This window comes from Lonchura striata, chromosome 2, assembly GCF_046129695.1.
Source record: "Lonchura striata isolate bLonStr1 chromosome 2, bLonStr1.mat, whole genome shotgun sequence".
Classification (NCBI taxonomy): Eukaryota; Metazoa; Chordata; class Aves; order Passeriformes; family Estrildidae; genus Lonchura; species Lonchura striata.
Genome location: NC_134604.1, coordinates 100789129 through 100814487, shown reverse-complemented (window position 1 = coordinate 100814487; position 25359 = coordinate 100789129). Strand labels below are relative to the sequence as shown.

Here is a 25359-nt window from a genome sequence, read left to right as displayed (position 1 = left end):
CAAAGAGCCCCTCACACTGTAATATTTCCAGTATTTGAATATTAATATCTTAATTTTAAAAAATTTTAATAACTACTGGATGCTAACATTTGAATTTTGAAAAGCTTTTTATATATTGAAGGGCTTCTTCTGTAAATGTAGATTTCTGGTCAAATAGAGTGAAATGGCAAAAAGCAATTTTTTTGTGCGTCTATAAAAATCAAAGACCTTTAAACATCCATTGAATGCAACAGAATATTTCTTTATCAGCAAGCTGAATAGCCCATAACCTCCCTGATTTCTATAATAGCGTTTTATATATTTGAAAGAAATGAAGGCTCTAAGCACTGCTAACAGTAGCCTGGCAAAATCCACAAGGGTTTCATGGATGATTTGAGGATAGCAAAGCGCAAATAACGAATAGAACCACACAGTAAATTTGGGCCACATCAATTTGACAACCCATTCATTCATTCAGGGACAGCAAGAGTAAATCCAGCCCTTCAGAGAGATACGTAATGCACATACTATAAAATCCTCATGGTATAGCTTTGCTGCACAACACAGAACAGTGCCAGGGTACAGGAGAGATTTTAATGACCCCTTAGTGACAGGGAGCACTAGATACCTGCCTTAACCAGGCAGGCAGGCAGTTTCTGGTGCTCACATGGACTGTTTTCCATGTCTGCAGCAGCAATAAGACTTGTTGGAGTCTACACTAAACACCGCATCAAATGCAAGAATATATTAACTCATTCCACAGAATAGAGAGAAAAAAAAAAAAAACAAACTATCAACTCTATGTTATTTATGTATAGATAAAAAAATGCAGCTTTTGAAGAACCAGTTTGTTCCAACAGTGTAGAAGTAACTGAACTCATTGGTTTTGTATGATTCCAGCTTAAAATAATCAGAAAAGTTGAAATCATGGTCAGATAAGGGACCTAGAGAGGAAAGAAAATAATAATTATAATAAAAAAAACAGAACACAAACTTTCTCAGAAATGCCCCCTCTTTTTGCCTTTTTTTTTTTTTTTTTTTTTTTTTTTTTTTTTTTTTTTTAACTAAAGGGAACTGGAAAGGAAAACAAAGCGCAAACCTTGTGTTCTAGTGAAAGCAAATATAAATCACAGTGAAAATGTCAAAAAGGGTAAGATTTCAAAATCTGTGAGAGCAGGACATGTTTTGTGAGCTGGGTGCTGTGATGTATCTGCCAGGGCCAGCCTGCAGCCCACTCTCAAGGCTGTGGTACCCACTGGCCATGGCTGGGTCAGTGGGCTGGCCACATCTCCCTGATGACAGGACATGCAGATGGCAAAGTTCGACAGCCAGAGGTGCAGGGGCAGGTAAAAATAAAGAAATAGCTGAAAAAAAAAAAAAACCAAAAAAAAAACCCCCAAATAAAACCTCAGAAATCCCTTAGTTGTGGTGATGCAGCTCCTGTATAATGAATAAAACCAAGTGTCTGCCGCGTCCCTAAGCTGCCACCTAGTGGCTCGTGGGACGGGCCACTGCTGAGCGCTTGGCACACGCATCACAATCCAGCCCCGCAAAGGTCTGCTGCCGCGGCAGACCCAACAAAGCCCTCTCTGAAAGGCTTTGTGAATACATCTGCAAGCTGATGCGTCCCCACACAGATTTTAAAGGAAAAAGAACTCCTGCTTTTTCTTTTGGCAGAGGGATTCTTCACAGACTTCCTTCACTGATTTGGATGTGGAGTATTTGTAGCCTGCTGGTGTTGGGCAGAGAGAGACTGACTCAGCAGTACTCTGGTCCTCTAGTGGAGTACAAGGAAAAGGATGTCCTTCAGAAGCAGCTGAAGTGAATTCCCTTTAGTTCTTCACCATTTTAATACCATGCCTAGCACAGTCTGCCCACAACTCATTCAGAAACATGACATTAATTACCTCCCTCCAATCACAGAAATGTCTTAAAATTTTCACACATATTGGCAAAATGATTTTTGGGTTTAAATTCTCCACTGTTGGTTTATTAAATATGAATTATGCACTATGGTCTTCCAAGGGAAACACCATTTTTAGTAGTGTAGAAGTGCTTCGATGGAGGTGTCTCACATCCTGGGAATGGAGTAAACTGCTGACACTGGGAATGCTGCTGAGCTGGCTGGTATGCCTGGGGACACATACAGGTTTACAGGAGATGGGCAAAGAATATCCTGGTCATCTGCACTGCTTATAGTGCACTCTAGAGTCTACAGACCAGGCCTATGGGTATCTTGATTTTGGGAAGCAGGGTAAGAAACCACAGAAAAGAGCAAGAGAATGCTCCATTCCAAATCTCCTGAAGAGATTCTCTTTGCAGAGACCAGTCCAGGTACATTAGCAGACAGTATCTTCTGTTTCCTTAGCACAGTCTAGACTTTTCTAGGAATAGCCATACCCTTCTCATTCTTCCAGGCAGAAGGTAGAAATGGCCAACCAAGTTTCTGTGCAATGGCCACAGATAGAGCCCAAACTGCAGCCTATGGCCAAAACTGAGCATTAAAACAAGTAACTCCTCATGGTTAAGAGTATTGAGTTGCAAATGCTCATTATTTCATCGCATGATCCCTGACCAGCCGCTGATAATCTCCTCACTGCTCCATGTGACAATACTTCACAGTACCTTTCTACAAGAATGTGTAATGCTCACTCAAGCACTGAGTGCTTTGAGAGCCTCAGATGAAAGACTTCGTAACTGTAAGAGAACAGAGTATTTAGCAACTGGTTCTTGACTTACATTTCCAGTTCTTTTGCTTTGCACTGCTGGATTACATGTAGATTACACACCTACTTTTCAAGACAATCTGTAACTGATCTTCCAGAACAGAAGATCTACACCAAGCTTTAGTAATTTCTGTTACCTGATAGCCTTTTCTCAAGAGGTCAAGTATATATATTCAATCATTGCCACAATTCAATTTCGCCCACATTTATGCTTCAGGCTAACTTTACACATGGAAATAGTCCCATTGTAGTCACTGGTACTACTCACAGAAATTAAATTCTCTTTGTGCATTCACTGGAGTAGCCCATAATAATTACCTATATAGTGCCACTGCTTAGCTTTGCAAAAAAAAGTATTGAGAACAGCTTATCTGGAAGGGAAAGTAGGCTACTAAATATGCTTAACACTCTGCATGTGCCCACTGCAATCTTCTATCATCTCTGCGTAAGTTCATTTAAGAAGTACTTTGCTCCTTTCTAAACACTCGTATTTTTGTGCTTAAAGCAAATTTCTGGAAAGTTAAGACATCTCAGTTCCAGTTTCTGTGAGTCTCCTGCATCCCACACTGAATCATCAAGTCTTTTTATTGCCTATTACAAAAACTGAAAATGGTAAAACAGAAAAAAAAACCCCACAGGGATGCAAATGCAACATGCTGCCAGGGTCTTAGTGTGCTGCCTGCTTTCTCAGCACTGTGCAGCCCTGAAGTTTTGATAAGCTTTTTCTTTCCCTGAGCTATCTGAGGGCTGGTGATAAGGTTGAGGAGAAAGGCAGTAAATACAAACAAATTGCTGCAATGTTCAGCTCATTCACAAGGAAAGAATAGGACCCAGATGGAAGCATTAACAATCTGTTTTAATACTTCAACTTCCACAAAACCAGATTAACGTAAGCTAGAAAGGCATATGTGCATTCCACTAGAGATACAGGCATTGAGTTCTTATAGCTTCTTTCTTTGTTGTTATGATAAATGTGAAGCCAAATTAAAAAATTGTTACAACACATTTTAATTAAGATACTCGCCTTCTTCCACTCTTCCAGAAACCTCTTTAGAAAGGATTTTACAGCATCCATCAACTACTCCTCAAATTCAATTTTAACTGTGCTACTTTCCACCACTTCTTAAATCGCAATTTATTTTGTCTGGCTGTCTTAGATTTAATATATAATTTTCATGAGAGGAAGATAATCCATTTGTATATATTAAAGTGGCAGATGGCAAAATCTTTCATGTTATAAAAGACTTTCAGTTTCATTACTGTTACATGCTTTTTCAGTGCCTATTGCATGGCTTATACAACATATAAGCAAAGCCAAAGCCATGGAGATAACAAAAAAAAAATCCAAACCTTTCCTTGCACAGTGGTTGTAAATGCAAGCTAAATTTATTCCTTTAATTTAATATATAATAGTTATTTGGGAGAATACCATCATGTATAAAATTGCATGGTGCCAAAAGCAAAATCTTTACTTTTAGTGGGGGTAATTTTTATTTGTTTAACAGAAAAGTTCCTTCCTGTAAAATTCAAGGTGTCCTGCCAACACTTGAAATTCCTCATGTAATTTTACAGAATAAAGGAATACCCGATTATTTTCTCCAAAGAGCCTTGTAAGCAAGTCTGACCTCATCCTCCGTGTATCTCTGCTTTAGCCAAAGACACCAGTGGTGGGGGACACCTGGACCACCTCCCAGCACGGAGCCTGCATGGGGCATCCTGCTCTGGAGGCCCAGAGGTCTCAGCAGGATGGATGGGAGTCCTTCCCCACCTCCTGGCCTCAGCATGGGCACGTGTAACTGATGGTTCAAAATCCAGCCTGAGCCACATTCGTGGCTCTCCACGGATTCAGCACGACGTGGAGGCACGTTAGTAGAGACAACTTCTTGAAATGGGTCCCAGTTTTCACTTGCAATCCTGGATGATGAATGGCTAAAAAGCTTCAAGGACTTATGAAGTATCAAGTAACATTTGGAGAGAGAACATTTCACATGTTAAAAAGAGTAGTATCTTTGCTTTCCAATGCCACCAGGGGCTGGGACTAGGCAGGGTGACCGACCCATCACCCCTCACAAGTGCTTCATTTCCAGGTTTTCACCAAATCAATAACATTTAACAGTAATGATGGCCACTGAACCGACAGCTGAATTCTGAGCTCATGTAACACAGTGAGATTTTAATCTTCAGACCTGTACTGTATTCAGGGTACTTCAATTTGATAATGTTAACAGCTGCCTACCTACTCTACTTCATTTGAATGCTTCACCCATAATTTTTTCAGTGCCTGCCAAAATTGCCAGCATGGAATCAGTGGGAAAAACACATCCCAAGTTCTCCAGAAATAAAAGTGCAGCACAAACCACTGTGAATTCACAAAACGAACAGGCTTAAAATTGTGACTCTGGGAAAAGAGACCAGGAACATCAATTTTTTCAGCCAAGATACACAGAGTTTTCTTCCAGTCCCACTGTTTTCAAATTCCCTTATACAGCACAAGCAGGATTGAAGATACGCCTTCAATGCTGGACAGGAAGGTACTAAAATACAGTAATTTAAATAAAAGAACATTGATCTAATTGGGCAACATTGCAGATAGTTAGCTGATGTTGGCTAAAATCCTAAAGTTATATTTGCTTTTCAGTGTTCATCCATAATTCCTATTAACATAAATATGTTACTAAATCTCCCAGAGAAAGCAGCTGTGGTAAATGACTTCTGTAGGCTTAAAAGCCAACAGTAATAAAATACTATTTTGTTTTCCATTAAAAAAATAACAACAGGGGCTTATATGAAATGTGCATGCATGTTTGGCTCCAGCAGAACATTATTCATGAGCACCCAAAGTTATTTTCTATTAAATCTGTGTCACTGCAAATTAGCTGCATAGCTATTGCCTTCCTACCATGATTCCTGCACCTCCATGCTACATAAATTTTCTCTGTACAGCCCTGGTTCTGCACAAAAGTTTTGGGGCCACCTTTATGCCATTTCTCCTTGATGACTTATGTTCACTATCAAGTTAGGAACACAGGTAAGGAAAACTTACCCAAGCCACTGAACTCCATTCTCTACAAACACAGAAAAAAAACACAGTAGGTAGGTATCTCGAAAAGCTGCAGGTTATCTTTCTATATACTACAGCATACCATGGGAAATAAGCAGAGGTAAGGCCCTGCCAATATCCTATGTCTACAAGTTTGCAGTATATTAAATATTCATGTCCAGTAAAGTTGGAAACCCGATATGGATAAAATTATCCTTAAATCCAAGAAGGTACTTCAAACTTGCTAAATGTGAGATGTGTTACTAGAGATCACAGAAGGTGTCAGTGAAGTTAAAAACAACCTTATGCACAAAAGGAAACACTTCAAAATAACATATCCCAAAAAATCCCTCTTGTCTATGCATAAGTGCTTTTCCATACATAACCTTTCCAAGAACTCTTTACAAAATTGCAACAAAATATGAATGACTTTTAATAGAAAAGCAATATGAATTGATTAATCTAATAAAAGAGTTCATTCTGCAATTCACAACATCCTACTGTGAACACCAATTCAAAATGGCTTGGATTGCAGAGAGGTATGGGCTGGAATTTGGGTTTAAAGGTCATGAACTGAAGAGAATGATGCATCCACACTATTTAAACTGGCCTTTTGTCCATCTTTATTTATTCAGGTTATGTACACTCACCATAGTGACCTCAGATAAATGCATCACTGCATCAGAGAAGAATCTGGTGAAAGCTCTGAGGAAACCTTAAATACAGCTTATGGACTGATACAAACTCAATAAAATGCTGACTTTGGCAATGGAGGCACATCCTGAGAAGAAACTACCATGGCCTTTTAGAGGCCATCAAGAAAAAGAAACACAGAGTTAAATCCACCAGCTTGAAAAGCTGTCGCAGAAGTAAAAATAGATGGAGTCACCACCTGTAAAGCTGTTTGCCCAGCAGAGGTGTGGAACAGCATGGGCTGGCAGCAGCAAGCTGAGCAGAGAAGCCAGCCCTGCTACTATTTGCCATAAACTGGCCAGATCCTCACAACATCCCAAGACACAAGCTTGCCACAGTAAGCCTGTGCATCCCCTGAACTGTGAAGTCAAGGCCACAACAGCATCAGCTCTATCACCTTGTGCTCTGCTCACCCAGTGATACAGAACTTGCCCTCATAATTCAGCTTCCTGGACTATGGAAGCAGAGTTGGATGCGGACATCATGTAGGAAGTTTGAGATATGAGCAGAGATGTTTGGCACGCTCTGAATAACAAGTGATTCAGAAACTCACCAAGGTTGATTATCTTGGCAGTTCTGACAGGAAAAATAATGTTTTCCTAAAGGCTGAAATAAATTCTACTAAAAAGCACTGCAACATAGGAGCAAAGTCAAGGTGCAATTTCTATATTCTGCTTTCTATATTCTGCGCTAGTGATCCAATGAAATGTAACACCCACCCCTGGGTACATCTCTGTTATGCACTGTGGTCTTTACATCCCATAGAACCCTTTAATCTCACTCTGAAGAGCCACCTGGTTCAATCTGCTTGTCAGTCATCCACAGAAAACCATAGACCTCAGAAAGAAATTATTTCCCTCTCCTCCTCCATCAACTGACTTCCAAAGCTGAGCCAGAATAATCGTATCATGAGCATACTTATAAGGTGCACAGTCACCTGAAATATGCAGGGTTTGCTTCACTTCCAAGCTACATTTGTCATTAACAGTACTTAATTGCAGGCGTACAGCAAAATAAACTAAAGAATTATTCTCAATAACATTGTTGAAAAATAGGTTAAAACTGCAATTTAAGGAGAGTTTGGTAAATCTTGAAACAAGAAAAAGCTGAATGTGCAATTTCAGGCTCATGACTTTTCTTCAGGTCTTGATTCTGTCTCAGCTTTGAAAGCAGATCCCTTCCTCCAACTTCTCTGTGCTCTTTAAATCAAGGGCCCCATTGGACTATGGCAATCCATATGCTCACTATTGCTTACATGCTATTTGCAAAGGTCAGCTCAGCTGAATTATGACCCCATCACACATACTTCCCTACTCTTTGTTACCTTTATCACAGAAAGGCGTGCTTGGAGAAAAAATAAACAATGTGATGAGCACTAAGTGTATTATGTTTTCAAGAACTGGTTTTAGATACAGTTTTGAGAGACTTAAGTACAACAGTATTTTGATATTTGATTCAATATCTTTAAATATCATCAGAAATAAATTAAGTAAATGTACGTGACGCCTGTTAGCCAAGCATCACCTGCCTGTTCGTTACTGAGCAGACAGAAAAATGACTTTTTTTTTTTCCTTTTAGAAACCAGACCTTTGTAATGGAGAGGACTGGATCAAAAATTTCACATGAGAATCTTCACGCATTTATCATTTTAGGAAGGTCCTGTATTCTGCATGTCCCAATGTTGGATGAGCATTTGGTTCACTATTTGGTCAGGAAGCTGCTGGACATGCATAAACAAATTAAGTTGTCACTCCCCCTGCTAAGGAAACACAACCTGATGACAGGACAAGAAAATGGACAATTAACAGAACCTTGCTTGAAACCAATGGTTTTGCTCTCTGAGAACAGGGTTTGTTGTCATTAGTGCTTTTCCCAATGGTAGCAAGAGGGCTTGCATTGCAAAAAGCCAGCACTGTGGGAAGCTGGAGGAGCAGCAGGAGGGCTGGTGTAGGTTGCGGCAGCAACTGCTGCAGGCACACAGCTGGGAGGTGGGGAGCTGTGCTGTGGGAGCTGGGAATGGGAGGTAGGGAGCTGGGATTGGAAGGTAGGGAGCTGTGCTGTAGGATCTGGGATTGGGAGGTAGGGAGCTGGGATTGGGAGGTAGGGAGCTGTGCTGTAGGATCTGGGATTGGGAGGTAGGGAGCTGTGCTGTAGGATCTGGGATTGGGAGGTAGGGAGCTGGGATTGGGAGGTAGGGAGCTGTGCTGTGGGAGCTGGGGAAGCCAGAGGGAAAGGCTGCTCTCTGGGGAGTGTCAGACAAAGCAGGAATGTGATGGGGACACTAAGGGGTGTGTGCTGGCAGCAGCATGGCTAATGCCACCCTGACTGGGGAAACATGCAAGCTCAAACCAGAGTGTTCTACAGTCCTCAAGGCAGAAACTGCACTCAGTGCTAGAAAAGGATGGGGAGAAGGGGAGCACAACAAGCTGCTGATGGAGCTGCATGGGGCAACAAGCCTCCAATCATTTCTATCATAAGCACTGTGCAGTAGGAGGTGTTCAACAGCACACTCTTAAGGGCAGATCCACAGCTCAAGTGACAACCATTCTGGCTTAAGGAAGGTTATCTCACCAGCTTTTTGTATGTAAGGGATGTCAGCTCCCCTGTGGATTTGTTTCCTATCATACACTTCATCTAAAGGAGTAATACATGAAGCATATTGCTGCCTAAGACTTAACACAGCCAACAACACTGAAAAATAATGTGATCCTCCATGATTTCCTGAAAGGCGAAGAATTATCTTGATTCAGACATGCATGATTTTGTCAATTTGTGTTGTGCTGTAGTTGTGCCATGTTCTAAAAACCCAAAAACTCCCCAAAAATGCAAAATAAAAGCACAGCACTAATGGTTTGAAACTTCACAACATAACTGACATAGTATTCGCTTCCTTTCAGCATTATTTTTTTTAAGCCCATGGATGCAACACACACTTCCATGCTATGGTTCCCTTAGCAGATGCCCTTAGTGTTTTTAAAGCTCAAGAAGTAAATAGCAACAGCAGGTATCAAGCCCATGCCTTCAGGCATGAAACTCATTTTAGTAGACTAACTTTCCTAGCCTTTTATTTACAGTTAGGTAAATAAAAGTTAGTAGATGCATGTCAACTCCACTGCAAAGAGGTTTAATTAGTCTGTAATTTGACACTGCAACACATCGGCCAGACAGACACAGGATTTTCATTAACTTGGAAGCAAGAACAACTGCTGTGTCCAAGCCAACTGGTGCTAACCACTGTGATGGTAACATAAATAAATAAGTATCACACAGCAAAAAATTAAAGCTTTATCCATACCTGAGACACAGAAGGTCGAGGAGGCAGTGCAGGTGGTGGTGGGGGCAGCCAGCCAGACCTCACAGCTGAACAGTGGGAAAAGAAGAAGATGACAATGATATAAAAAACCCCATCCAAACAAAACCACTGTAATTTAATTCCAAATAAACACAGAATTAATTCCCAGGGTAAGTGGAAATTCCTCCTAGTGAAGAGGCAGTCAAGATTTAAGACTTAAGATTTAAAGTTTTGAGATTTAAAATTTAAGATTTAATAAAAAAACCCAAACTTGATCTTTATCGAGCAAAAGCTTGTTTGAAACAACCTCATGAGCAGTGAATGAGTAGTAATTTAATTGCAGTAAACCCTCAAATGTTATGATAAAAAGCGGAGAAAGAAGCCAGTCAGCCACAAAACCTGTAGGTAAAGCAATCCAATTCCAGTTAAAGAAACCCAGAAACAGGGTCCACTTGTTCTTCGGACTTTGCTCTTCATCATTAAAAATATTGCCCTTCTTAAAAGGGACACTTTAGCACCCAATGTAAACACTAGCATTCACTCTGGATAAAACACACTCTCTGATAGAGTACCTTAAAAAGAAAGTGCTTTTAAAAAGATTGCCTTTTAAAGAAAGCATCTGCCATGGAATTAATAGCACAAAACCTAAATTAACAAAAAAAAGAATCAATTTCTTTGGTTTTATATTTTGTATTTGTATGCTATTACTCAGTAGAGGTATTTCAGAGGGAGGAGGAAGACAAACCCTAACAGTTTGATCAAGCCCCTGTAAGACAACACAATGTCAGCTTTGAATTTGAGCCAGCAAAAGGGAGGGTTAATCACCATGTAAGTGCAATGCAGTAATTTTTAGTTTTCTTAAAATACCTAAAACCCATTTGGGACAAAACCAGAGGATAGATGACAGCTTCCAAAGGCAACTGTGAGGAGGCAGAGAGAAGGACTAAGATGGCACAGAGATATCAACCAGGACCAGCTGGGTTACCCTCCCCAAGCTGCTGTTGCACTGAATGCTCAGCACTTGCTCTGGCAAAGACACCAGACAGTCCATCTTGCAAAGGCATATTTTTGTGTAACAAAAAACCTCTGACAGTATTCAACTTAGAAATACTTTTTACCACAAAAATGCTAAGCAATCAATTACATTTATACACTTTCTATTTCCATACATATTTTAAAAAGACCACAAAGACCATTAAGAGCCATCTTATAGCTTAGCCATTTACATATTTTATACACCAAATCTAAAAATGTCTACATGGCTGAAAATAAGAAAAAAGATACTAACCGTTAGAGATAATTGTGACATGAGAGTAAAACTGTGTGTGAAAACATTGGGAACAGTTATATTGACTATTTACAGCTCTTAAGAGACTTATAATACACTGGTGGGTTTTTTCCATTTTCTGCTTCATCATCTCTTGTATCTTGTAAAATGAAAACTAATATGGCACACAATACCAAAGAGAGACTTAAAACAACTAAAACAGAACTGAAGCTATGCCAGGGATCCACTAACATACCTACAGGTGTAAGAGAGATTTGAAAAAACTGTCATCAGGAACCTTTCTCTTGTTCTGGTTATAAGACCATTGCAATAACAGCATGATGTGCTAACTACATTCTCCATCTCTCCTGTGCAACTGATCTTTAGAAAGAAAGAAACCTTCCTTTTCTTTAATCTGAACTTCAGGTTATTACTTCATTTATCTGGGCACTGGCAGTGGCTTTGGCATTTACAGCTTGTGACAATATTTAAAAACAAGACCTAGCTCTGACACTACATGCTGGAAAAACATCTGAAGTCACTGAACATACTGTCAAACTCCATGAGTCTCTTGGGATTTGGTCCACAAAATTCCTAAGGGAAAAGTAATTGTTCCATAAAATAATCCAATGAAAAAACACCTATCACAACACAAAAAAAAAGCCACCACAAAACCTCCTTCTTCAGTTTGGATAATGCAACATATAGGAATCCAGCATTAAAGAAGTTAGATGCTTACAACGTGTGCATTTGACCCAGTTTCCTCTTTTTAATCCTAAAAATTCTAGCTTAAGCTACTCATGAAATATTCATAGAATTCCTGCTGTTGCAGAAGATCTTTGGCCTGTTGTTAGAGGGAAATCATGCTTATGTGAGCACAATTACCAGTGAAAGCTGACTTTGGAGGACTCGTAACACCTTACAAAGAAACCCCCAGGCTTACTACCCTAGAAGAGGGAAGTATGAACAGACACTCCTGGGTTTTCATGTGCATTGGCAGGTGACTCTACAATCCAGCTATTCCAGAACAGCCTGGAATAGGGCTCTTCTCTCCTTCCTGGGACAGCGCCCAGCACAGATCAGCTCTTGCTGTCAGAGGTGGCAGCACCACTTATCTCAGGGGAAACACAAAAACAGGGGAAGGTCTGTTTCCAAAATAAAAGCAAGTACCCTGGGGCTGAGCAGCAAACAGACAAATAGACAGATGTGCTTCCAGGTGCACACCTCAGAGCTTGGAGAAGCTGATGTCCCTGATCTTTGAACACAAGTCTTCACCCTGTGCAGGAGCCCAGGGAGCTGAATGGGCCTTGCACAGGTCCTCTTGCTATTGAGCAACTCGTTGGCATTCAAACCAGGCTGAGCCACAGAATTGTGGAACTGGGCTGGAAGGGACCTTAGAGATCAGCTCAATCCAACTGTCACAAGCAGAGACATTTTCCCCTAGACCAGACTGCACAAAGCCCCATCATATAAGGCAAATCCTACAGAGAGCACTGTGGAAAGGCTATGCAGGTACCAGTATAACAGATTTAAGTATCCATATCAGATGTATTCTGACAGCATTTTTATGCACTAGTCACTCCCACAAAGACAGTGTCTTCAGTTCAAAAATCATGGCTCTTTTCTTAGCATGTTTACATTTTAAGACAGATTATCTGCATGGAAACTTTCCAAGAACACTTTTCTGCCCTATTTTGGCAACAAAAAAGGTCTGATAGTACTAACACGACACCACAGCAGATTAAAAGAACAGGTTTTCCAATCTGAAGGTAGATTAATATTTTAAAACAAACAGCAGGCTGCAATTGTATACTCTAAGAACTGGTCATGCCATCGTATCTGACCACTCTGCCTCCAGCCTCCCTAGCAGACAAGAACACTCTGCACTTAATCATTATTTTTGGCAGTGAAAAATGACCATCCTAGGAACCACTCAGATAGCTCCTTTACTTATTTGACGTAGGAAGAGAAGATGAAGGAGAAACAGAAGTTGTAGCAGCCCACAGAAACCTATGGAAGTAGGTCTTCAAGTCACCATATAAAGCAGCAGTGGAGAATCACAAAACTAGGATGAACAAATCTGGGCCGATGGGATCCTTTAGAGCAATACAAGAGCAAGGTGCTGTACTTCTCTTACCCAACGACAGTCATGTAAGCTCTTGGTTTTCAGTATTGGAGAAGAAACTGCCATAATACACTGAGCTCCTGGATGCCTGCTGTTTTTGAAAATTAATACTGGAACAGCAGCATATAAAACTACATACTGAAGTATTTCGATGTTAGATATTTCATATTAATTCCCTACATGTGGATGACATCTTGGTTTTAGATGTCTATCACCTTAGCTTCAGTATCACCTCAGACAAGTTAAATTTTGGGTGGAAAAAATGCACATCCTTGTTCCCATCTGAATTGAACACATATGCAAGCAGTCTCCTGAAAGAAGGGAAGGGTACTCTTTCTGGGTCAATTTGTACCATGCAGACCAAACAGAAACGAGATCCTGCCTACCCAAGGAGACTGACCTCATCTTGAGTCAAAAGAGTCTGGCTGATGTATTTGGCAGTTTCCAAGTGGATGCTACAGTACTGTTGGATCAAAGGAGATCCATGGCTGGTTGCATGGTAGATTTCCATCAGTTTATATTGCTTCAAGGTCCTGAGCTCCCAGAGCAGGTTTAACAAAACAACAACCAAATAAATTTATCAGGAAGCAAAGGGAGTAAAATACTGCAGTCAGCTCAAAAAGATAAGCTAACAAAATTAATCATTCTTCTACTATTATTCTATTCCCATATACCTAAGGCTTTGGTTCCTCAGGAAAGCTAGCATTTTCACCCTTCCACTGTTCTAGAGAGGTTTTTGAGATACTTTTCCTGCTTCTGTTGCCAAAGCAAAGCACAGAGAAGTTCTGTGTCTAAGCTGGTTTCTGTTTACCTCCTTCTTACTGAACTTCTATTCTTGTTCAGAGAAATTAGTACTTGGTTATCCTCTAACACTGACACCATTCTTTGCACAAATTCATTTATTTACATTCCTGACAGCAGCATTAGTAAGTGATTGTGAAATAACCATTTCTCAACAGATCTGGTTTATTAATTCTCACTGCTATGTCCAAAAAAAAAAAAAAAACAAACCAAAAAAAAAACCAACCCAAAAATCTGTAAAACTGTAGCCAGGAATAAAAATTTAATAAAGTATTATAGTAAGGTGGTTGTGAAATACCACTGATCCAGGGATCTGTTCCAATAATTCTTGCTAATATCCCCTTGAAAGGTAAGAGCATTGCAAAAAAAAAAAAAAAAAAACAAAACCAAAAAAACTGGTTTTAGACTCCTGACATTAACTTTATTACAAGGTTTGTAGAAATGCTGCAGAAAGCACTGCCAGTGGCAGAATGAGCTCTCTTCTCACAGTTAGTTTTGGGAACCTGCTCAGCTGGCAGTTTCTTGTGTCATGGCAAATGATGCACACACCTGATGTGAAGAGACACACACTCTTGTTACAGATCTGTTTCAGTGCTAACCATACAGAACGTTATTTGTACCTTAAGTGAGTGGAAAATTACTTATGCACTTTCCAAGTAATTAGGAAGAGATATAGTTAGGCCTTAAGTAATTAATGTTTTTTGCACTGTGAACTCACAGGTGTGACCATTTAGGACATCATGTTCTAATGTATCTGATGGATCACTTCCAAATCAAGCAAGCAAAATATCATTTGAGGATTTTTTATTATGTCTGGTTTTAATCTCCTATCCATTCATTTCACCATGTGTTAAGAAATTCTGTAAACCAGATTTTTTTTAAAACATCTGTTTTCTTGTTTAAGTCATATATCCACAACATCTGTATTTTTACCTCCCTGTCCCTCATTTTTCTTAAGCCATTTAATTATCTAGTTAGTATTTTCTCTACCCTTTCTTTTTCTGTGCGTTTCTATCTGGGTCTGTTTCTCCCTCCTCCCTTTGCCCTTAAACAAAACTATCCAAGATTTTGTTCTGTCCCACTTCACATTTAGCTTCATTCTCCACCCACAGGGAGGCACAGTCTCTCCACCTACCTCCTACAGATCCATGTTGCCAGAGCTTCTTCCCCCTGGAGACCTGGGGGGCAGAGCTGGAGGTTCCAGCACTGGCTACCTGTGACCACTTCCAATGTGGACACGCTCACACCAGGCACAGGAGAGCCAGGAAGAGCAGGGGGCTACCAGGCATCACCCCTCTGGTCCCTCCTGCAGCTCACAGACTTCTTGGGGACATCTGCATCTCCAGGGTCTTCCCCATAAGGGAGGTACCTTGACCCCTGTTCCACATGACACACAGCAGATCCTATCCTGTTGAACCTATAAAGCTGTTCCACGATGGATAAACATCTTTTCACAGAACAGAGTAACCCCCAGGGGATCATGAAAAAGGTCAGTGGGGCTGGTAGGGCTAGTCAAGAACATTTCAATCTTCACAATTTTCTGTAGAAGAGCTTTTGGATTAGAATTTAATTTTTAACAGCATGCAACAGGATGAAAATAGACTGCAAATCATTCCTCAATCCCTGAAAGAGCTAAGCTTAGATAAATGGGAAAATACTATTTTTTAAAAGTTCAATTAATTCACATAAATTGTAAAAAAAGCAGCTACACTTGAAAGGCAGGTAATATTCACCCCAGTAAAGTACTGTCCAGACTCAGCCCTTAGAGATATATACAAGAATCTAAAAATGCAAAAATACATTATCCCATCAGACTCCTATGATGTAATAACTATTCATCCATATATAGTCTCACTATTTTCTCCTTCTTATTTAATCTTAATTACATTCTTGTCCAGTTGGGCAAAGAAGTTAAACAGTTGTAAACCTATAAATCCTTCATAAAAAATTCTAAAAGGCTGACAGGCACAAAACACTTCCATTCAAATCAGAAGGAAGACAAGAATATTTTATTCAGAATAAGCTCAGTTCAGTCATCAAATATATTCTGAAAGGGAATAGGACTAGAAAAAAACAACAGCTCTATTATCAGATCAGGGACTGAGTCCCAAAAGAAAAAAAAAAAAAATTTCTGATTCAATAAAGTATTTTTGCAGCAATTATTTTAAAAATGTATTTCATAGAGAAAAATACAAATAACAGTTCAATTTTGTGTTCTCTGTGCTCTACATATAAGACATTTTAAATTCAAATCTGTCACAATTCTTACAACCAGTTACTCATGTGACTCTACACTCCTCACTCAATTAAGCTTGCAGTACTAGAGCTCTTGTACACTATGCAAACAATAATTTATGAAATGTCATATTTGGTGAGGGCATTTGCCATTACCTCATCTCTAAAATAAAAGTCCTTCAGAATTTTCATCTTCTTAATTTCATGTTCAATGGCCTGATTAATAAACACAACACAGTAACATGCAAGACAGTACAGTATTACAACAGAAACAAAATCCCAAGAAAGTAGCTGGATTTTATTAAATCAAGACTAATGTAAGGGCAACGAGAAGAGGGAGTCCTGAAAATTAATGACTTAATTAAATTCAGCCCTAAAAAAACCCCATTATTTTTCTAAGTTCCCCCTTGTCACTTCGGCTTTCAAATAAAATTTTTAAGAAATCTGTAATTTTGGTAACACAAAAACATAACTGCACCACCCATTAATAGCTTGTCTTTAGCAACTACATCTTTCAGACAGCTAACCTCAATGGGCACAGACATTTCCTAGCAAATACAATTAAGGATAAAAGAATACATAAGATAATACAGTAATCATGCTTATCTAGGTTAAGTTTTGCAGGTTTTTTTGTATTCAGTTTCATGTACAAAAGGGAAAGTCACTTGCATTTGACTAAGCTAAAAAGACAATCTAGCTGGGAAAATATTCCTGAAAACAACTGGGAAAACACTATTATGGTTACTGTTTGGGCTTGTTTGTATCAAAACATCTATGACACCACAACAACAATAATTTTAATTCTCAAAATCCTCTTTCCAGTACAGGTTTGAATTGTTTCATTTTACATGTAGACTTAAAACCATTCAGAAATACAAAGAATTGACTTAGGTAAATATAAAAAAGCTAAGATATCTCAAAATGCATTTAATTATTCACAAATCTCCACACTTGGCAAACAAAACCCACCAAGTCTGTAAGCTCAAGGAAAGGATGTGCTGATTGAATGAAGTAATGGAAGTCTGTTGAAGTAAAGAAGTAATGAAAAGTCTTCTTCAAAGGTATGAAAAAGAGGGTAAAATGTGATGCTGAACAGTCTTCCTTTAGCACTAATGAATTGAGAGGGTGTAGAAAGACAATTGTACTGATAGAGTCTTAATGGTACAAGTACCACTTCAAACTGCTTAGGAAACATGTATGTGCAGGAATATAGGAGTGATGTGGGAACACACTTGTATCACAGATGGGAATGCTGATGCACACCAATAAATTCTATTCCCTTGCTCCTTTCCTGTGAACAACACCAAATTAGAACAAACAGGACATTTTCTTGTCTGGCAGCCATCACGAGCCCAGCAGTGCTAAGTACAGTTTACAGATCTGACTGTAGTCAGGAAAACATTTGTGACAGAAAATACTGCAATTGCAATAAAATGCTTGCTGTGTTTCCACCTGATCTAGTGTGGAACTTAACACCTCACATTTTAAAAGGGAGAAAAACCCCCAAAATACTAGCCCTTGGTTGCTGGCTGAAACCAGCACCCCAGAAACAGAGACTCCAAGTTACAGTGAGTGTTTCCTTAGAAGCCTACATAAAAAATGGTGCCTGCATTCCACCATGTATTCTTCACCACAGGGAGAGCCACAGCAGGAGGTGAGTTTCCAAAGCAAATGAGTGCTGAAAACCTCCAGTCAAAAATTCATTTGTAAATAGTTATATGGCTGTTTTGTTCAATCTGGTTCCAGGTAACACGAAACTACACTGTTTATGACAAGCTTGTCATTTCATCAAAGCAAATTCTCTTTTCCTAATGAGTATCCTTTGTTCAACAGAACTGTTAATGAAAATTAGTTATGTGACTCAGAAATGAAACTAAATGGGAAATAAAATGTATTTCAGAGGGAACTGTATGAATCTCGTAAGACTCAGACTGTTGTCACTGCCCAGAAATAAATTCTTTATTGGCTGTCATGGGTAGCAAACAGAACTGAACAAAACATCAGAAGACAATGGATGCATTTTCAGGTTTTAATACTCAAACTGAGCCTTGTCCCAGCCCTGGGCTCCCCCCAAAGCAGACTCTGCTGTTGAGGCTAGAAGGTGGCTGGGGCTCTGCTGTAGCATCTCTGGGTACTGAGCTGCCCCAGTTTTGGCCCCCTCAATACCCAGGTCTTACTCTGGGAGTTCTTGGCTTGTATCTGACTAGAGATTGGGCTAGGGGAAAAATGAAGATGTAAACTAGGTCATGTATGCATTTAAAATGACATTTTTGTTTCTACTTAAAACCTGCTGTTTTCCTTCCAGGAATGCATAAACTCTAGCCAAGTATTTTCTTAACATGAACACAGGCCAAATGTCAGAGATTACACATTCAGCAAAAAGAAATACATTGAGAATGTAGCAGCACAGGATTTTTCTCAGATGCTAACATAAAGACCACACAAATAAAAACAAAAACAGAAGAGATTTCTGTCTCTTAACAGAAATTCATTTGGGTATTTCAGAAACGGTGCTTTTCAGTAAGTTCTCATGCTTTTTTATGTCTGTCCTGGGTAACACTCGTTGCAGCAACCCAGGTAAGTGCAGCTAGGAAGGTGCCTTCTTCCAGTCCAGTTACCTCCCAGTGCAACAATTTTAAAGCACATTTCTATGGCTAATCCATTCCTGGACATCCCAGCCATCACAGAGAAATATTCTGTGTGTATACTGGCCAGGAGAAAGGCATAAGAAGATGATGACAAACATGATACAACAGCAGTAAATGAAGAACAAAAAACAAACAAAAAAAAAGATTACAGTGCCCATAACAGGGATTTGCCACAGTCTTTAACTGAATTTACTTGAAGTGGGTTTTTTTTCTGCCCTTTAAAATGGAAATAAACAAAACAAATACTTCAAAGCACAGATGGTTTTACAATTAAAGAAATGATACCTATAGATCAACATGACCCATGTGGAACTGAAAACAAAACTCAGCACTGCTGAGCATTCATCCAGATCCTCAAATCTCCCCAAACTACAATTATTTCTGAACTAGAATTAGTAGGACAAAAACTAATGCACTGAAATAGGATTATTCTAGTCATGCTAGATATACACAGAAGCATAGAATATCCTGAGTTGGAAAGGACCCATCAGGATAATCAAATCCAACTCCTGGCCCTGCACAGGACACCCCAACAGTCACACCACGTGCCTGAGGGCATTGTCCACGTCCTTCTCAAACTCAGGGCTGGTGCTGTGACTGCTTCCCTGGGGAGCCTGTTCCAGTGCCCAGCCACCCTCTGGATGAAGAACCTTTTCCTGATACCCAACCTAAACCTTTCCTGACATAATTTCAGGTAATTTCCTTGGGTTCTGTCACTGTCACCACAGAGATCATTGCCTGCTCCTCCACTTCCCCTCACAAGAAAGTTGCAGACTGCAAAGACGCCTTCCCTCAGTCTCCTCTTCTCCAGGCTGGACAGATCAAGCCACCTCAGCTTCTCCTCATACAGCTTCACCTCCGGACCCTTCATCATATTTGTAGCCCTCCTTTGAACACTTTCTAATGACTTAATGTCTTTTTTATATTGTGGTACTCAAAACTGCACACAGTTTGTTAACTTCCCCAAAAATAAACCACTTTGTGACTTCCAAATTGACTACAGCAAAAGCAAGATGTTCATTTTCATTCACAGAATTACTTCTTCAAGAATTTACATTATTCTTTCATTTGTGTTCCAAGCGAAATTTAAACCCAAGTTTACTTCTTTCCAGTTTCCTTCCAGTTATATTTGTTATCTGAATTCCAAGAAGATTTGCTGCAGTAGAAAATGTGCACTTGGCTCTGTTTGGGGTTTTATTTTGATGTATAACAAAATCAAAATTAGAGATCCCTCAATGGGAACAAAGATAAGGAATTACTCCTCTGTGTAAGGCAAAAAAAAATGCTTATTCCTATTGAGTTTCAGGGATCAGCACACATAGCAGGACTCTTGAATTCTCTCTACTGTTTGCACAAACAAGTCCCATATAGCAAGAGGTAAAACTCTTTTCTACTCCAAGAACCACATTGGAGAGCCCAGTTAAACATTCCTTGGCACAGCCAAACCTTGGCCTTCTTCTGAAGCATAAGCATGACTGTGTTTAAGCTGGTCCTTGAGTCAGATGATTGGTGTGCAGCACACAAACCATTGGTCTGGTTCAAGGACTGTGCTGAAGCACAGCCATGCTGAGTGACTGCTGCCCTGAACAAACAGCTCCTCTTCCCACTTCCAGGCAAGAGGCACACTCAGGGTAACATGCTGAAAAGCCATTTTTTCAGTTCACCCCAGCTACTAGTCTACATTTTCCTTCTCTCCCCTCAACATGCACCCATGTAATGTAAAAGTAATCACCCCCTTTTTTTTTTTTTTTTATTCAGAGCAGCTTCTAATTGATCTCACGCATATGTTAGACCTTAACATCAAAAACGTTTGCTTTCTTTCTCAGTTTAAACATTAAGGGTTTTCTTCCTGCTTCTGAACTACAAAAAAATAAATAGTAATAAAAATCAATTATACTGTAGTTACTGATGAGAGTTGTCTCAACAGCCAGGCTAGTTATAAACAGTCAGTGATGACAGACTACCATATGTTAAGCTTCCCATTACTGTGCCAGAAAACATTATAATCACCTTAATTATAGAAACAGTGATTTTTCCCCTCAGTGGCGATGTAACACAAGCAAGTGCACGAGCAGAACTCCTGTTCTGCAGTGCATTACTGTCTGCAGCAAAGGCCAGCATATGCACACCTTGCCAAGCATTTCTGCAAACAGATCAAGTTGCCAAGCACGCAGCTAATCTGAATGGTCTCAGAAGGAGCAAAGAAAGCAAACTTTACCTTGTGTGTTTTGCTGAAATATTTTGTTCAGATCTAAAGAGGAAGCTCTGGAATGTGATTTTTGTGGCCTTGGAGGTGGAGTAGGGGGCTCTTCTCCCTTTTTCATAGCATCTTCTATTGATGTGCTAGAATAAGACCTAAGGAAAAACATGTTGAGAAAAAGCAGAAAATATTTTATTTCAAAAATTAATTTTAAACAACTAATAGTGAATGTACTTAAAAATACACTGACCAGAAGTCAGGTTCACAGTGGAAATTCCTTGCCCTAATGACTAAGAACTCCCTCTTATAACAATACAGATTTATTTGGCAACAGAGGGACCTAAGCATGTGGAGAAAGGAATGAGTCATGCTTACAGGGCTAGTATTTTTAAGGCTTTTTGTAACACAGCTTGAGGCCTTCTTATGTAACTTTGCCAGCAGGATAATTGTAGCAACTATTTTGAATAAACCAGAGTAAAATTCCCCACATACACCCCTTGGAGTTTCTGTTGCCTTTCCCAACTGCAAGGGTAGTGTTTATACAGGTATAGATTCAACCCACCTCTTGCAAGTACAAATTTTGTATTTTGTGATGTTCTGGCTAGTAGAATAAATTTTTAACTATTAGAATAAATTTTCCATAGGAAATAGTCACGAAATTCCACAAAATCCAGAAAAACTGAATGGCTCCAAAGTGACTACAACTGGTCAAATACATGGCCCAGCATCTCTTTCCAGGTCCTCCCATAGCATATTAATCCCAATGTGGTATGGTAAATTTGTTAAGAATTTTGATTTTGTTGAATAGTATACAATTTTTTCAGCTGTTGCAGTTATGAGTTTAGAAAAATCAAAACCTAGCAAGACCAAGACTCTGTTCAAAATGAGCACTGGCAATGTGAGATGTTAGATTTACTGTAACACGTACTGCATGTCAGGGCAAGACCAAAAGCACATTCAGGTAAAACAGAAATAACTCCCACTAATGACAAATGGATAATATTTTTTTTTGCTGAACAGGTTCCTAATATCCAGTGCCAGCTGTCCAATTAAGAACATATTGAGCAACATCCTGTTACCCTCACTCTCCAGGTCCATTTACGAGCCACTTCACACAACTACTCATAAAAAGCTAATGGAGATTCTCTGTCTCCCTGCTTTACCTCATACAACTTTGCAAGACATCTATGTTTTTCCACTCCATTATGAATTCCATATAAAATCAACACTTTTACACCTCTTAATCCAATATCTTCATTCAAATCCCATTCAAAATTTTATTTAGGGAGAGGTTTATTAGGATTTGATATTCCTGCTCCCCCAGTTTTCTGATCTAGCTCCTCAACTCTTCTCCTACTCAGTCCTTCCTTTGCTTTTTCTAGAACTGCTCTTTTTTTATTTCATAAATAAACAAATTTCTAACCAAACTTATGTATCTCCCCAGCTGGGGTTACATGTCATCATCACAGATTTAATAATTAAAATGCATATCATTTGGATTGTTACAATGAGATGCTACATCCTGTTTCCAAGTCAATAACTCACATCTAGTAAACAGTACACGTACACAGACAGCTTTCCCAGCAGTCCCATAATTTTTCTTAAAGGAGCCTGAATCACTGATTTACTTCATACTCTTGTTCTGGTTCTACTAGAGAAAAGACTTCATTGATTTACTTCTTTCTCTAAAAGGACTGTCAGAGTCCTCCTAACCCTCTGAATTTTTAGGACCCACCAGAGGAGCCACCAACAATTCTATTTGTTCATGATCACCACCAAGTTTACCAGAATTACTTTTCACACCACAATTTCTTTCACTATTCTTATTTATTTTCTCAGTTACTGAATATATTCCAATCTGGTTTTGAAGTCCATTAATACACATTTTTTCCTAACATCCTAATCATTCTTTAAAGAGAAAAATAAATCCCTCTATGGTATTTCATCCCATTTCCAACAAGCACAGCAGATCTGAGTTCAAGGATGTGTTCAAGCATCTTTAGTCTCGACTTCTGCATTGAAGCAGTGACATCCAGTCAAATGTGAGACAGACACATGTGACAGAGTAGTCACATTCAAGTGACTTTTTCTGAGCTTGTTTAAGCATTTAGTGTTCTATGTATTTGTGCACATTTTTTGCGTATTTGCAATTTAGTAACATAGCAAGAAAATTTAAAACTCTGCAGAAACTAAAAAGGTTTGGCCAGCAGCAGAAAAACAGCACACAAGTCAGTTCAGCCTTCCCGAATACAGGTCCTAAGGATTGAGAATTGAGGATTTCAATCCTCAATCACCATGCTTATAGCTGATCCTCTCTTACTAGCAGGCTTTGACAAGACTGTAAGCAGACAGCTTCTGATTATACTCTCATTACCCAAGCAAAAAAATCCCAAGCAGAGCCTTTGAACTAGCACCAAAAGTAAAAGGTTGAAGGTGAATTAACAATATAGCTATACACCAGTAGGTGACAACCAACCCAAGATGTAATCCATCTATATACAATGTTTTCTGGCACAGGTTTCCCTTTTCTTTCAAACATCCAAATTCAGCAGGTGTCACTTCTAGCACACAACAGTGTGCCTGAAGTCCTTCCATCCCACACCAACCAACCACAGCTGAGCACATGAATTTCAATAAAAGAATTCACTCACCCACAGCTGAGAGCTGAGCTACTACTGCTGTTTCTGTAGGAATGTGCAGTGCCTCCCTCCATCTGAAATCACCGTGCAGGTTGCAAGAACACAGAACTGAGGAGGCTCCCTGCAATGGGGTGGTCCCAGCTGTCCTGCCACGACACCCCTGGGGCTGGGCTGGAGGCAGTCACCACCCTGACAAGGCAGCAGGGCTGGGCAGATAGACAGAACTTCCAGCACCTTATGACCAGAGATCATGGGGCTCTAGCACAGTATTTGTGTAGGGTCTATAGCTTACAGATTCCTTCTGGTAAATCTGTCTGATCTGAGCTGTACTTCCTGCACAGCACCAATTAAAAAAAAATCCAACACCAGTTCAGATGCCTTGTATCTAATACCAGAGGAACATTTGCCTTTTCCTGAAACAGGAGTGAAAGCAGTACCTGGATCGTGGTCTGGCTCTGAGTGCATTAGGTTCTTGAGCAGCTGGAATAGAAAAGAAAAAAGCACTGATAAAGCATTGTATTTAAAATAAATATCTTTAGCTTCAGAATCAGTGTCCATTAAACCTGTGAGTGCTGCAAATGTGGATGTGAGAGTATATTAATCTCACATGAGCAATGGGGATTGATTTTCACTTCTCCTTCCGCTTTGTTTTTGTAGTGTGTGATTGTCTTAAGAATTCACAAGCCAACATGTAGTGAGAGCTTCACCTTTTTAATTTGGTTACCAGAACACAGGAAGAGCAATAGAACTGGTACCTCTGAACTACAGTCATGGATGCAGTTGTGATACAGCAATGTAATGAACAACATAAAACATTTTTTTATAAAAAACATCTTGTTCTTAGTCCAAGTATCTATTACTTGTCTGCTTCCAAAAGCACGAAGGTTTACGTGCTTCTGAAATACTATAATTAGTATAAAAGTACATCACCATTAAAAAATACTAACATGTCAAGACTGTTTTGACCTTGGGAATGAAAGGTATTTGAAAAAAGAAAGCTTTTAAGTCTAAATGTTGATCAAACACATTTCCATTAATGTAAAAACGGCTTTCTGTTATTTGAATGAATTCCAAATATCCTGCCACATGCAGGTTTTATGTAATAGGAAAACAGTGCTGAATTATCATTGCTAGGTAATTCCTTGAGGCTGTTCCTTGCTTTATATTGTATTTTCTGTTACTCTCCTTACTAGAATCAGATAATTTTGAGAAAACATATCTGCATGATTGCTTTCAAATTCATCCCACTGAGATATCCTCAAGGTATTACAGCAGCATCAATGATCCCAGTGCACATACAAAGTGAATCCTAGTATTTTTCTCAGTCTACTAATCAAGGTACAACACTCAAGAGAAACAATGTCAGCTGGGGAAAAAAAAGTAATTGTCAGAATTTCTAGCTCCGTTCAGATATATGCCTGCTTTCAAGTCAGACATTTATCACCAGCTACTACAGAGCACTACCTGAGATTACAATGGATCCTCCAAACCACAGAGCAGGAGCTGCCTGTGGCAGCAGCTGGCAAATACTGAGCTTTTAATGGCTTGCACTGTACTACTGCACAGACCATCCATAGGAGGCTTTAGGCTCACAGAAGACAAGTAGCAGCATATGGCACATGTACAGCCACACAACAGCTCTTTGTAAAAGAAACTGCTTTTAGGATCATGCAGAGCTAGCTGGTGTTTTGGATAGAATAAACCCCACTGCAGC

At 39.5% G+C, this 25359-nt stretch overlaps 1 protein-coding gene across 5 annotated transcripts in view; it reads right to left on the bottom strand.

Annotated features, from left to right (window-relative positions):
- REPS2 (RALBP1 associated Eps domain containing 2) overlaps positions 1-25359 on the bottom strand; it is a 90631-nt gene that overhangs the window by 11048 nt on the left and 54224 nt on the right. For all 5 annotated transcript variants that reach the window (XM_021532330.3, XM_021532329.3, XM_021532331.3 and 2 more), the window contains exons 12-14: positions 24083-24125; positions 21025-21161; positions 9734-9798 (exon numbers count right to left, since the gene is read on the bottom strand). In XM_021532330.3, the coding sequence (XP_021388005.1) occupies positions 9734-9798; positions 21025-21161; positions 24083-24125 (245 nt within the window). The remainder of the gene's footprint in view (positions 1-9733; positions 9799-21024; positions 21162-24082; positions 24126-25359) is intronic.